Genomic DNA, 15,069 nt, shown 5'->3' on the forward strand with positions numbered 1-15,069 from the left:
TAAAGGTGAGGCCAACTTACTTTCCCACAGATAGTGTATAAGTGACCTATAAAGGCAAAATTTGAATTGTCATTAAAATCTAGGTCAAATCCATTCTCCTTTTCCTCCCCCAACTCAACTCTAATTGCTTTTCTTGAGTTTGATATACTCCTGGCTTAAGATATCTGCTCTTCTGATCACTCTCCTTTTGATCACATACCCACTTCTACTTTAGGTAACTAAGATCTAGAAGCCAATTCCATTCACCTATTCCAATATTTTCTAATCACTGATTCTTATTATCTGAGATACCCCATTCCCTCAAAATACTAAGAAAAGGTTAAGACAATTTACAATGTTTTACATTGTTTCAATTGTGATTGTGAAAATCATCTCCAGATCAAAATAAAATTTAACCATTAAGGGACCCAATTTACACAAGATTATTCATGCAAGAGTTACTGCAAAGACTATAAAACAAAACTAGTCCAAAACATTTTCTAATGAAAGCTCCAATTTTGATTTGAAAACACAACAGGCAGTTTGGAATCAAAAAGCTGTTAAGTTTGAACCCCACTATCAATTTGCTACTTCTTGGCTCCATGAGCGTCTGTCTTTTTCTTTCATCCAATAACTCCACCACCTGAAATAGTGCCTGGAACATAGTAAGAGCGCAATTAATATTTGCTGAATAAATAAAAAAGTTATCTTCCCTGAGTCTCATTTTCCTCATATTAAAGATATGGAGATATAACTGCTTACTTTTCAAAGGATTTGGGGGAAGATAAAGTAGACACTGTATCTAAAGATATATCTCCTGGCATAGTAGAAAGTAGGACTGACCCACTGTGGATCACCAAAATCAGAACCCATCATAGACTTTAGGTTTTTATAAAGAATTACAAAATGCTAATCACAGAAACAAATATTTGAAGCAGCAGCTTCTTCCAGTAACAGAATATGAGACATAAAACTAAATTATTCAAATGATTTAAAAGCATGGCTGCAAAGAAGTACAATGAATTAACTTGGTAAAAAAAAAAGAACAGAACAAAGCAGACTAGTAAATACTCTACCAAATTTGAATTTCCTTAAAAAAAAGGACACATTTTATAAGATTAAAACTACTCAAGTTACACCAAATTATTTTTAATTTTTGTGGGTTTTTACAAAATATCCCTTTCTCCATTAGTTGTATTTATGAAGTATTAATCATAAGAAAAATACTTTAAAACTAAAGTTCCCTGGCATTAAAATAGACCTGGGGAACATTTTTGGAATATTCCATAATCTATTATTTCTCATTTCTTATATGGAAATTTCCTTTTAATTTAAGTCATATTTTAGCTTATTTCCTTACTCTTTCTGCTATTATATGATTTCAGTCACCTAAAAGTAAACCAGGAATAAAACTTTTAAAAAAGACATTTACTTCAATACAAATAAGTAGCAAATACTTCTAAATGACTGTCCTTCAGTGGTCCGAAATTGACAAATAGAAGTAGCACATTTTGCTTAAACTGGCACACACATACAAAAGCACTTTAACTCGGTAATCAATCAAAGATAGTATTTCATATATTTAACACAAGCACACCAAAACAACTGCTTGGTCTCCATGGTAAAATTAAATCTATGGCACCCAAATGAAATTTATGAAAAGATTCCTTTAATTACAAAATGTACAGATCCCCAGGTCCATAATTGGGCAATCTTCATAATACCTACCCAGAAAGCAAAAGGATACAGCTGGCAGGCTGCCTCTCTTTAACCTTTCCTTAGGGAAGCTATGAGATCAAGGTCAAAAGTTCATTGAGCAACGGGGCCAGCTAACTTTGCTCAGATAACAACTCTCACCATCACAGAGGACATTCCCTAACGCCAGTTAACTAACAACTGCACATCCATCATTCATTATTGCTAACAGAAAAAAGTAACTGACACTGAACTACCACTTGCGGGTCAGAGGTATTTTTAAGTAAAAGACAACATGTGCATTCCTGGCACCTAAAAATTCTACTTGTTACCAACACTTAAAATTTTCAAAAGAGTTTTAAGCTACTGCTGCTGGGGGCCCGTTGGCTGGCTGAGAAATGGAGAGTGACCCAAAGCAGTCATTTACAAAAATAAGAAGGAGGAGGAAGATGAAGGAGAGGAATTCTTCTTAAAATTTTCAATTAAACTTATTTGGAAGTCTTAATTCTTTGCTGGAAAAAAACTATTTTTACACTATAAGTACCTGTTCCAGTTTGCTAATGCTGCCGTTTGCAAAATACCAGAAAATGGATTGGCTTTTATAAAGGGGGGTTATTTGATTACAGAGTTACAGTCTTAAAGCCATAATGTGTTCAGTAGGGTACCTTTACTGGAGAAAGGCCAGTGGCATCTGGAAAACCTCTGTGGCTGGTTTCAAAATGGCGTTCTCCAAAATGTCAGCATCAGCTTCCAACCACCACCTTCAAAATGTCTCTCTAAGCTGCAGGAGCAAGCTCCTTCTGTCTGAGGCTCTTATATAGGGGTCCAGTGATTTAATTAAGACCATACTGAATGGGCGGGGCCACACCTCCACGGAAATAATTCAGAGTTATCGCCTCTACAGTTGGGTGGGTCACATCTCCATGGAAACAACTTAATCCAAAGATTCCAACCTAATCAACACTAACACATCTGCCCACACAAGATTGCATCAAAGAACATGGCGTTCTGGGGGACATAATTCATCCAAACTGGCATAGCACTTAACAATCGTTTGTAGAATAGGCTGAAATTCAGGAATCTTTCTATATTGAGTCAAAGTCTTTGGCCCCATCCTATTTCTCCTTCTAGCATTTGTCAAAAGAGTAGAGAACTATAAAACAGTCATCCATGTGCCTTCTTTTGTTCAAACAACAAATTGCTAATATCTAAGTATAGGTGATCCTCTACAATGATACTGTTAGAACCTAAACATCTTAATATAAAAAAGATGGACTGCTAGTACATTGCCTGTAAAACAACTATGTAAATTAAAATCTTGTCTTTTCTAATGCTAACAACTCTCTTTAAAAAAAAAAGTACTGTAGCCTTTCCTAAATTAGGCCAATTTTATCACACTAATATGTGGCCTCCTCACTTATATAAACAGAGAACGACCCAAATGTAAGTAGCCAAATATTACATAAGACACATCCCAAAGTATTTCATTACAGAAAATTTAAGCATCAAAAATTAAATGTGTTGTTACCTATAGCCACAAGGAAACCAAGGCATAGATTTAGATAACACAAAATAATTTTTGAACTAAATGCTGGCTTAAAGTTTCTATTAAGAAAAGCAAAACAATAAACTATAGCCCTGTTAATTTCCTAAACCAGATGCTCTTAAATTAGCACAGGCTTCATAGGTGGGACTCCCAGGCTCCCTGGAGGTGCTTAGGATTCTATATATGTTTGGCTTGCAATCCATTTTCAACACATTCTTTATACCTAAAAGGCTGTAATGAAAAAGAGCATGCATACTCAAATGTGCTAGAAACCAAATATAAATGCATCAGTTAAGCTGCCAGGCCACCTTGATTTTTTGCAGACCTTGGAATACAGCTTCTTCTGTCAGTTCTTTCCACATATCTGAACTTCTTGTAAACATGCCATTGAAGAGGAAGGCTGCAGCTCTACCCTGAATTTTTTAAAACTTAGGCTTGCACATGGCTGTTTATGTAAATTTTTACCTAGAAATAGAGGTTATCTGTAGAAAACAGAATTTTCTCAATCCTATGCAATCAATTTATGAAACTGAAACACAGAAATAAATAATAAGCTGCAGTTGTTTTAAGATTACAATGACATCCATAAATAATCCAATTCCAAATTCAATAGCCTTCATATTCTCAATTTAGAAGAAATTTGAAGTTAATGAAACAAATGTATATTAATAAAATATCATTTATCTGTGAATTTTTTTTAACTGTGGAGAAAAAAGTTCAACTATTAAAAAAGAAAAAGTCTGAATAGCCAGGTAATAAATCCACAGATTTTGAATTTTTTTCCACACAATAATAATCAATAGAGACAAATGACTGAAATCTTTTATGGTCAGTTTCTACAATGCTACAAATTTTACAGTGCCTTCATACACCACACACAAATTCTTAATTTGATTTTGAAATTCACAAAAATAAATGTCCTCAGTCAATTGCTTTTGCTTTACTTTCAGTTAATACTCCAAGTAATATCCATTTATTTACCATATTAGAATTTGTAAACACTCTTTTATAGGTTGGCATTGTTCTCAAATTTCCAAATTGACAGAAAAGAAAGTTCTATTTAATTTAAACAATGTCACATTTACTAAACTACCTGAATCAGGAAAAGTTGTCTCTTGAAGAAGGTTAAAAAAGAAAAATTATAACATTAAAGTAAAACATACGTAAAATAATAGCTATTTTTGATAGAGCTTTCAGTGACCCTAAGGCATTTTTCCTTATCTTCTCCATAGAAGTAACCCATAAAAACACAAAATAAACATGGACTTCAATATAACCTTAAGGAAACCAGGTAAAGAACACATTTTTTTTTTTTTTTGGTAATATTTTCTCTTAAAATATCTTGTGAAATTTGTGTTGTACTTCATAACGTATCTTTTTTTAGTTTAAAATTAAAAAAAAAAAAAAGCCTTCCCTCTAAAGATGTTTGAGTAAAACTGGAACTCAAGGAAGATGCACCATTTTCATCTCAAGGCTTTGAGTAGAGGTGGCATAACCTAGGAGACACTAATACCCCATTACGAGAAGCGTGGACCAAAATTTGATGTACTCCAACATATTTCCATTTGCAATTAAAACACAATTTCTTCCAGTCTATTTAAGAGTAGAATTTATTTTTCCTTAAATTAATAACTTACATTTTCATGTTTCATATGTTTAAGTAACCGTAGTTCTCTGTAGGTCCTTTTGGCATGAATGATGGACTGAAATGGTCTGGATAGCTTCTTCACTGCCACACGCAACCCAGTTTTTGTGTCATAAGCAGCACTAGAGAAAAAAAGAAAAGCAAAAAAAGGACACCATTAAAAGTTTCCTGTATACCATTTTTGAGTATTTACAGAATATTTAATTTCCAGATTAAATGGGTAACAAAATATGAAAAAGAGTAAGAATGAAAACAAAAAGACCTATAATCCCACTATCCAAAGAAAACTTCTGTTACTATTTTTGGTGTTTCCTTCTAGTCTTTTTTCTTCAGAGCATCTAAACCAAGGGTTGACAAGCTTTTTCTGTAAAGGGCCAGAGAGTAAATATTTTGGACTTTGTGACTCATAGGGTCTCTGTCACAACTACTCAACTCTGTGGTTATAGTGGATAATAATAGTAAACAAATGAGTGTGGTTATATTCCAATAAAACCTGATTTTACAAAAGGCATGATCTAGATGGACCAATAGATAAATCACTCTGTAAATTGGATTTTCTCTCTTGTCTGCCTAGCCCTCACTGTCCGCTTGCTATCATATTCTGCCTGATCAGAGCAGTGGCATCTAAAGCCGCCATGTTTTCAGGGCAACAAGACATCAGAAATATTTCTTAAGTATCTACAAAGTATTTGGCCCTTTTCCAGTAGCTGAGATATAGTAAGGAACAAGTCAACAAATCCTTGTTCTCCAGGAGCTTAACCCAATGGGGGTTAAGAGGAACAGAATAATAAAATAATTTCATACAGTGATGAATATTATGACTAAGTAAAACAGAGTAATAGGATAGAGAGTGACAGATAGGAAGTAGAGTTATGCTCCTTTAACCACAATATCCGAGGAAATAACATTTGAGCTGAGAAATGAAAGATAAAGTAGCAACGATTTGGAGATACAGGGAAAAAGAGCTTCAAGCAAAAGAAGTAATAATAATAATAGTAACACTTACTGAGTGTTTACCACATACCAAGCACTGTTCTAAGACCTTTAATTATCTCTTTTAATCCCTCTAACATCTCTATGAAGTAAGTACTATTAGCATTTCCCCAATTACAATGGAAACTGAAGCACAGAGAGGTTAAATGATTTGCCCATGGTCGCAAAGTTAGAAAGTGGCAGGAAGCCTGGATCTAGAATTCATGCTATTAACCACTCTGCTATGCTGCCTTTCTGAACAGCAAGCAAAAACCAACAAACAAAAACAGAAACAGAGGTAGAAAAAGTATGGAGCGCTGGAGTGACAGAAAGAGAAAGATGCCCGTGTGGGTAGAGCGGGGCAGGGGTAGGGGAAGGGAGGCGGGGGTGAGGTCAGTGATGGAGGCAAAGGCCAGATCATGTAGGATATCCACAGTAAGAAATTTCGTATGTATTTTTAAATCATTTTTAGAGATTATATGGGAAAATTCCACATGCTGAGCTCATCCTCCTGTTTCTCAGTCTCTAACGGGCACCCAAATCTTTCTGATCATCTGTTATCACCAAACTCTTATCTCCATACAATTCTACCTGCTTCAGCCCCCTCCCTCCACTCCAAACCCTTATACCATGCCCTTGGTCTTCAACTCCCAACTTGTGACAAACTCTTGTATATCTCTGACCCCTTCTCTGAACCTTCCCTCCATCTCTTTGCTTTAACTGAAACTAGGCCTTAACTTAAAGGCACTCCTTCTTTTACAGCCTTGCATTTAGAGGACGTTTTCTCTCTCACACCCCAGGTATCTCATGGCTAACAGATGGGGTAGATGTCTTCCCTGTCAATCATTACCACCTACAGACCACTACTCCCCCTTTGTTTCACAAAAGGCCCTGCTCACAACCCTGATAAACTATCCCTTTTCCTCTCTGTGGTGTTATCTGATAATCTGGAATTTTCCATCACTCACCAAAAAGTTAGTTCCTATCTCAAAGTTTCTCTCTACTCCCAACTTCCGTCAACATTCTGGGCAACTTCAACATCCAGTGAAGGGCACATCCAATGTCCTGGCCTGTCAGTTTCCTGACCTCTCCAGGAAACTCCACCTCTTCCAGTCACTCCCGAAGTCACACCCTAGACCTCTATCAACACCAAAAACTGCCCCACCTACAAAATTTTGAGTGCCAACACTCATGTCCCATCACAAACCTCCTACCTCTTCCAATTTACTTGCATGTGCCCTGACTGCAAATCCATTGATCTTCCACTCATCAGCCCCCTCTTGTCTTCATTTCCCTTCTTGCCTGGCTGAGAGTACAAGTTCCACGCTTATAATCATTCCCTTGTATGTCTCTCCCTCTATTGTGTTCACCTGGCTAAAGTTTAACCCTGGGTGATCTCAACCGTTCACCTTCTCCATGCCTGCATCCTAGGAACTAAGTGTGGTTGAAGAAAAAAGAATGCACACTGACTGGCTTCATTTTTAATTTCTGACCTTAACCTCATATAGGCTCTCAATACTGTCGCTTTCTTCTAGAGGATTTATCTTCTTATTCCAAAGTGATCGTTTGACACCTTCTCTCTCCTCAAACCAACTCACCCTCCTCCCTCAGGAATTATTACCCTTGCCTTCCTGGAGAAAATAGAAGAGGGGAGCTCCATCTGCCTACCACCAAGTCTTTCAATCCATCTGCACCTGGGAATCATCTTCTCCACCTTCCCTCTTTCTATAACTGAGGACTCATGACCGTTCCTATCAAAAGCAAAAGCTCAGGCCCTACTCCAGCCCCACTGAATCAGAAAATCTGAAGCAGGCCCAAAAATATGCATTTTATAAAGCCTTCTAAGTAATTCTACACATACCAAAATTTGAGAACCACTTATACCTTCGCTACTCAAAGTGTACTCCATGAACCAGCAACACTGGCATTACCTGGGAGCTTTTTAGAAATGCAGAATCTTGGTCCTTAAAGTAGAATCTACATTTTGATAAGAACTCCAGGTGACTCACATACATCTTAAGGTTTCAGAAACATAGATCTACACAACTATTTACTCATCTCCCATTTTTTCCCCAATCCATTCCATCGAGACTGCTTTTCTTAACATTATTAATGATCTCTATTACCAAATCCAATGGCCACTTTTCTGGATTAGCAATTAGCGTGTTTACACTCCCCCCCTTTCACTAAACGCTTTCTATCTTATAGTCCCAATCGGCACATTCTTTTGGTGTCCACTGACCTCTATCATCTCCTTCTCAGTCTCCATTACATGTGCTTCCACTACCTAAGCGCCATATGTTGAAATTCTTCAGGGCAAGGTTCTGGGCCCTCTCCTCTTCTCTCTCCCACATTCTCCTTCTCGATGATCTCATCTGTACCCATAATTTAAATTAAATGCCATCTATGTAAGGACAACTCTCAAATTTATATCTCTTACCCAACATCTCCACCTAAAAGACGCATAAGCGCTTTACACTCAGCAAGCTCAAAACACCTGAGAATTATTCCACTCCCTGTCTCATTTATCTCAATAAATGGATTATCCATCCAGTTGCTCAAGCCAGAAATATGAGAGCCATCCTTGATTCCTCTTTCCCTCCAGCACCGTCCCTCAGGTCCACATTCAAATCTGTCAGCAAGTCCTGTGGTACCCACCTTCAGAATACATCTCTAATTCAACTTTTCTTCATTTAGCTGCCACCACACTATTCCAAACCATCATCACCAGCCTGCCTCCTTACATTGGTCTCCCTGCTTCCTGTTTTGCTCCCTTCTAATCTACTCTCCATAAGTAACCAAAAACAAAGTTTTTAAAATATAAATTAGATCACACCCCTCCCTTTCTTCAAGCCCTTCAAGGAATTTCCTTTGCACACAGAATAAAATGCAAACTTCTTACCATAGCCTAAATGGTGATCTGACTACCACTAATCACTCCCATCTTGCTCCAGTGTTACTTCTTCCTTCCCCCTCAGCCACTATATTCCAAACATGCTGACCTCCTTTCGGTTCCTAAAACTCTTCAGATAGGCTGCTCCTTGTTCCTGGGAGACTTTTCTTTCCATCTCAAACCCCATGGCTGAATCCTTTTCCTTCAAGTATTGGCTTAAATGTCACCCTATTTAAGAGTTCCCAAGGAGTCACAACACTCTCTGTATTTCCTTTCTTATCCCACATAAAGGGGGGAGAGAGGGTGTTTCTCTTCTCTCCTACTTCCCTTGTTCCTATGAGACCATAAAATAGGAACTTCTCACCACTTGGAAGTACCAAGCAAATATATATTCTTCTCTAAACCCCTCACCAGATTGGTGAGATATGAGAAAACATCCATTACTTCTGTGTGACCCAAACTCTTCAACTCTTCCCCTCTGAGTGTATCTGCCCACTTGCAGGCTAACCACTTTTCTCTTCTCTTCCATTTGTAAACCTCGTTGGGCCTCCTGGTGCTAAGGGATGCCCAGCGGTTTTCTAACTGACCTGCTGGCACTGGGTGTGCAAGTTCAACTCAGTGAGGAAGAAATAAGGAGCCCACTTGAGCAGTCGATCCAAGCCCTTTTCTGAGATAGCTTTACCAGTAACAACTTCATATTTTGATTTCTATTTGACTCCTTTATCTACTGCTCCTGTATCCATTCAGTGAAACACAAGCTGGGGTTAATTAGTACCCTTCAGACCCCAATAATCATTTATTATTATATGTTTATTTACCATCCAGCATAGTGGTTAAATAAGGGCTGGGGCTTTGGAACTAGACTATCTGGATTTTCATTCCAGCTCTGCCACTTAATATTGAGGAAGTTAACTATATTCTCTTAGCCTCAGAAATGAATTGACAATAATGTTTAATGATCTGCAGATCATCATTAGGATTAAATGTGATAACTTTTATAGTGGGTTTAGCATAGGGGCTGGACATGGTAAAGCTCAAATATTAGACATAATAGTATCTGCCTTTCCTACTGGTCTACAAGCATCTTGAGAGCAGGAAACATATCTCTTTTATTCACAAATGTACTGCACAGGACTTAGCATAATGCCTGGCACATGGTACATTCTCGACAAGTGCTTAACAAAAGTATAACACCTAAGAGTACTTTACAACATAGATATCTCGAAATATGAAATTAAAAACTTCAACTTTATCATCCGGCTCTCAATTTTTATAACTTCAACAGCATCCGGCAAGAAACTTATGTTTCCTTCAAACAACTTACATGGCTCTAGCCACAGTATATAAATAAATTTGTATCCCCATCCCTAAACCAGAAGCATTTTCCATTTCAATAAACAGTTTGCAAATCTGTCATTTACAATAACTTCATTAAATATCTGTACCACAACCTACTCAATCATTCTCTTGTTGATGGGCATTAGGGCCATTCCACGCATTCACACATAAGCCCTACAACGGACATCTTGATGTATTCTATTTCTTCCATAATTGCATGATTTCCTTAGGACATACTAATTCTTACCTCAAAGATATACACTCCCACCTTCTAAAACATATTTTTCTTACAAAAGAGAACAAGGAGAAATTGTTCAGAGAAACTGCCTCTCTGCTGATCGGTGAGTAGTCTTTATAGCAAAAGCTGCTAAAACAAGGAATATACGAGCCGTCCCTGCCCACTCTCCCCAACTCTTTAAGCCTTTAACTGTTCTGACCTGGCCTCCTATTTCTACCACTAATCAAAGAAGTTTTGGGAGGCAGATACAATGTTTAGGATGAAATACAACATATGAAAGAAGTATTTCATCTTAAACTGCACTTAGTAATTATCAGAAGCAGAAATATCAAATAATTAAAAAACAAATCACCTAATAAAACCAGTTAAATGCTCAGAGGAGAGAAAAAATTCAAATTTACTGAATACCTGATTATGCCACATATTATTTGGGTATTGTTTAATTTAATTCTTATAACAAATTTGTGAGAGAGCTATATTTACTTTCCAAAATAAGAAACCAATGGTGAAAAACATTAATAACTCACCCAAAGTCATATAACTAGTATGCAAATGAGATTCAAACCTGTATCTATCTAATTTCAGGGCATACTCTTTTCTCCATAATGCCAAACCGGTCCCAGGGATGAATACAACCTTAGGATCAGCTATTGGCTTTGTCTTTATTACAGTGATTCACTCAGTGATTCACCAGAATCACCAGCTGGGAAGATTCCTTTTAAAATTAGAACTACAAGTAAAACCTTGTTCCCTTTAACAGCATTATACTATGGGATTATCTTTATGATGATCATGTCCTCCACACCAAAATTCAGGACATATGACTTAAAAAGTTTTCCACATATCCCCACATTGTAAATTCACACGAAGTCTTACAAAGTTTTAAAATTAATTCACATATAATATCAATGATACTGCAAAGAATAAAATTACAGGAAAATAAATGTAAAATTCATTACAAGTAGTTATTATAATATTAGTCATTTTTGCATGCAGCAGACTGTGAATCCAGCCCCAAGCATACAAAAAACATTCATTAAATAAGGTTTAATGCTTTTTCATACACACACACAAGAAGAGGTTTACTGGATTCTTAATATATTCCAATATAATTTTACTTAAGTTTCAAATTTATTTAGGTATACCCTGCTTTAGTCCACAATGGATTTAAAGCAGCTTAGAATTGTATATTCATGACCTAATAAAACAGTGAGGATGAAGGGGAACCAAGGTAAACAATAAAGCATGTATGGGTGAGATTGGCACACAAATGTGTATTATGAGATCCTTTAGACCCGTTAGAGGTGGGCCTCAAATTTGGCTCTGAGCCCACTAAAGCCCTCACAAAGAGAACAAAACCAATTAGGACATGAGTCACAGGAGCCATACAACAAAAACAAACCAGCTACTCAGAAGAACTGAAGAGAGGCATAAATATTCCTGTAATAAAACCAGAGAAAAGTTCCTCCTGCGTTATCTTCATGAAGGAGACACTGTATAAAGTGGTGAAAATCTCCTAATCAACATCCATACAAAAATGTAATAGTGGGTTTCAGAAGGTTCTTTTATTAGAGCATCCTTCAGTGTAGAGTGTCGTCATAAAAGCCAAAATACAGTTCATTATTAGCAAAGGAAACTGTGTGGGGAGATAAAATCACACGATATCTGCTCTCTGACAGACTTGATCCAAGAGGAAATCTTAAGTGTGTTTAGAAAAATAGATAATAAACTCCATATTCTTCAGACAATCCTTCAAAGATGATCCCTATCAACTAAACTTCTGACAGGTACAGAGATACAGGGAATTTGTATTTATGTCCCATGACCAGCACCCCTGACTTACAAATTTTGTATGCTGCAAGGTTAAGGTAGATCAGTATGCTTTAATTATCAGCAAGGTTGGTGGTTAAAGGGGACACAACCTCTTAAGTGCTACCTAACCAGGACAAGTGCCAGAACAGCAGGTCACTCTACCTCCAAAAAGAGACAGACAAAAGAGTACAAATGACTGCACCAGGATTTTCCTCAAGAAACAATTTGGCCCAAATGGAAAAGCCAATAATCAAATTTATATAGTAGGGTAAGTGGTCCCAAACAGCCAAAGTCATCTTGAAAAACAAGAATGAATTTGGAGGACTCATACTTCCCAATCTTAAAACTTATTACAAAGCCACAGTAATCAAAACAGCATGTTAGTGGCACGAGGACAAACATAAAGACTGATGGAATCAAATTGTGAGTTCAGAAATCAACCCTCACATATATGGCCAACTGATATTTGACAGGAGTGACAAGTCCACTCAATTGGGAAAGAATAGTCTCTCCAACAAATAGTGCCAGGAAAACTGGATGCCCAAATGCAAAATAATGAAAGTGGATCCCTACCCCATATCATATACAAAAATCAACTCAAAATGGATCAAAGACCTAAATATAAGAACCCAAACTATAAAACTCCTAGAAGAAAACATAGGGAGCATCTTCAGGGCCTTGAGTGAAGCAGGGTTTCTTAGACTTTGCACCCTAAGCATGAGCAACAAACGAAAAAAAAAAAAAAAACATAAATGGGAACTCATCAAAATTTACAACTTTTGTGCATCAATGGACTTTATCAGGAAAGTAAAAAGATCATCTATAGAATGGGAGAAAATATTTGCAAATCACCCCTATCTGATAAGGATTTAATATCCAGAATATATAAAGAAACACTACAACTTAACAACAAAAAGACAAACAACCCAATTTAAAAAGGGGCAAAAGACATTTCTCCAAAGAAGATACACAAATGACCAAAAAGCACATGAAAAGATGCTCAACATCATTAGCCATTAGGGAAATGCAAATCAAAACCACAGTGAGATACAATTACACACCCACTAGAATGGCTACTATTTAAAAAACATCTAATTACAAGTGTTGTGGAGGAAGTGGAGTAATAGGAACACTTGTTCATTGTTCGTGGGAATGTAAAAAGATGCAGCCAATGTGGGGAACAATTTGGTGGTTCCTCAGAAAGTTAAGTTTAGAATTACCATATGACCCAGCAATCTCACTTCTAGGTATAGTCCTAAAAGAATTAAAAGCAGGGACTCAAATAGATATTTACACACTGATGTTCATAACAGCATATTCACAACAGCCAAAAGATGGAAGCAACCCAAGTGTCCATTAACCAATGAATGGATAAACAAAGTATGGCATGTATATATATAAAATGGTATATTATTCAGCCATAGAAAGAAATGAAGTTATGATACATGCAACAACATGGATGAACCTCAAAGACATGATGTTGAGTGAAATAAGTCAGACACAAAAGGACAAATATTATATGATCTCACAGATATGAAATAAAATAAGCAAACTTACAGTGTCTGAAAGAAACACAGATTACCAGAGGCAGGGTAGTGGTACTGAATGTGGAATTAATGCTTATCTGGTACAGAATTTCTATTTGGGGTGATGGAAAAGTTTTGGTAACGGATGGTGATGATGGTAACACAGCATTGTGACTGTAATTAACAGTACTGAATTATATGTGATTAAAAGGGGAAATTTTAGGTTGTTACTAGAATAAAAAATCCATAGGACTGTACAACACAGTGAACAGTAATGTAAACCATGGACTATAGTTAATAGTGCAATTACAATAATATTCTTTCATCAAATGTAACAAATGTACCACAATAATGCAGGATGTTAATAATAAGGGGGTATGTAGGAATACTGTACTTTCTGCATGCTTTTTCTGTAAATCTACAACTTCTCTAATATAAAAAAACAAACAATTTAGTTTTCCTTCAACCGAATGACCTGGCAAGTCTCTTTGAGTAATTTGTGGTATCAAAAGCGGTTTTACAATCTCTATGGGCAACTTCTCTAACCCCCAAAAAGATGTTAAGCAAAAATGAACCCAGAATAATGATTGAGAAGAAAACACAAATTTATTTTTTTAAATAGTCACAAAATTATTTCACTATTTGCACTGTATACAATATTTTTAAATGGAATTGAATTTTATACAATAATACTTTAACATCAATGGGAAGATCATCAGATGCTATTAACACAATTGCTATAAGTATGTGTAGTACAACCAATCCCCAGCTTTTCAGTTTCTAAAAATTCCTCTCAAAGAGCCTTAAAACCTGAATAACACACAAAAAAAATCTTATCAATAGATAAGCAGCCCAGAATGGTGAAAGCCATTTAATGGACCACTTATCTTATCTTGTGGAACTTACAGTTCAAGAACTTGTATGCAAATTCATTTTCAAGAAAATTGCATTCAGTTAGGAGAAATATTTGTGATATGATTCATGCACACATGCCAGATACTTGCCATTCCTGGTTTAGCCCAATGCCTGATGCAAAAGCTTCTAAGCTACTAGAACAAAAATGTACTTCCACAACTGCTTTGATTTTTTCCATGTATGATGAGTAAAAGCTAATAGTCAAACAATGGGCAACTTCACTTAGATACACATATAAAAACCCAAATCCATGTTATAATTAAAAAGCAATAATCTTCATTTGCTACCAGTTCTATTTGAAAATAGAATGATTTTTTACTTCCTCTTTGAAACTTTATAAGCTACAGTGGTTCCAGTTAACATATTTCATTGCAAATGTGAAGCGATACATTGCTCCATCAAGAGCAATGGTGATCCCATATTGGTTGCAAAAATATTACTGTGGATTGCTTTATTTCTTTTAAAAGAGGTTATTTTCCAAAGCCTCATTAGAGTGTTATCACCATGGAT

At 36.3% G+C, this 15,069-nt stretch overlaps 1 protein-coding gene across 3 annotated transcripts in view; it reads right to left on the minus strand.

Moving 5' to 3' along the window:
• Positions 1-15,069, minus strand: part of MAPK14 (mitogen-activated protein kinase 14) — a 96,780-nt gene that overhangs the window by 70,169 nt on the left and 11,542 nt on the right. For all 3 annotated transcript variants that reach the window (XM_037842164.1, XM_037842163.1, XM_037842165.1), the window contains exon 2: positions 4,858-4,987. In XM_037842164.1, the coding sequence (XP_037698092.1) occupies positions 4,858-4,987 (130 nt within the window). The remainder of the gene's footprint in view (positions 1-4,857; positions 4,988-15,069) is intronic.

The sequence above is a fragment of the Choloepus didactylus genome, chromosome 7 (genome assembly GCF_015220235.1).
Source record: "Choloepus didactylus isolate mChoDid1 chromosome 7, mChoDid1.pri, whole genome shotgun sequence".
Taxonomy (NCBI): domain Eukaryota; kingdom Metazoa; phylum Chordata; class Mammalia; order Pilosa; family Megalonychidae; genus Choloepus; species Choloepus didactylus.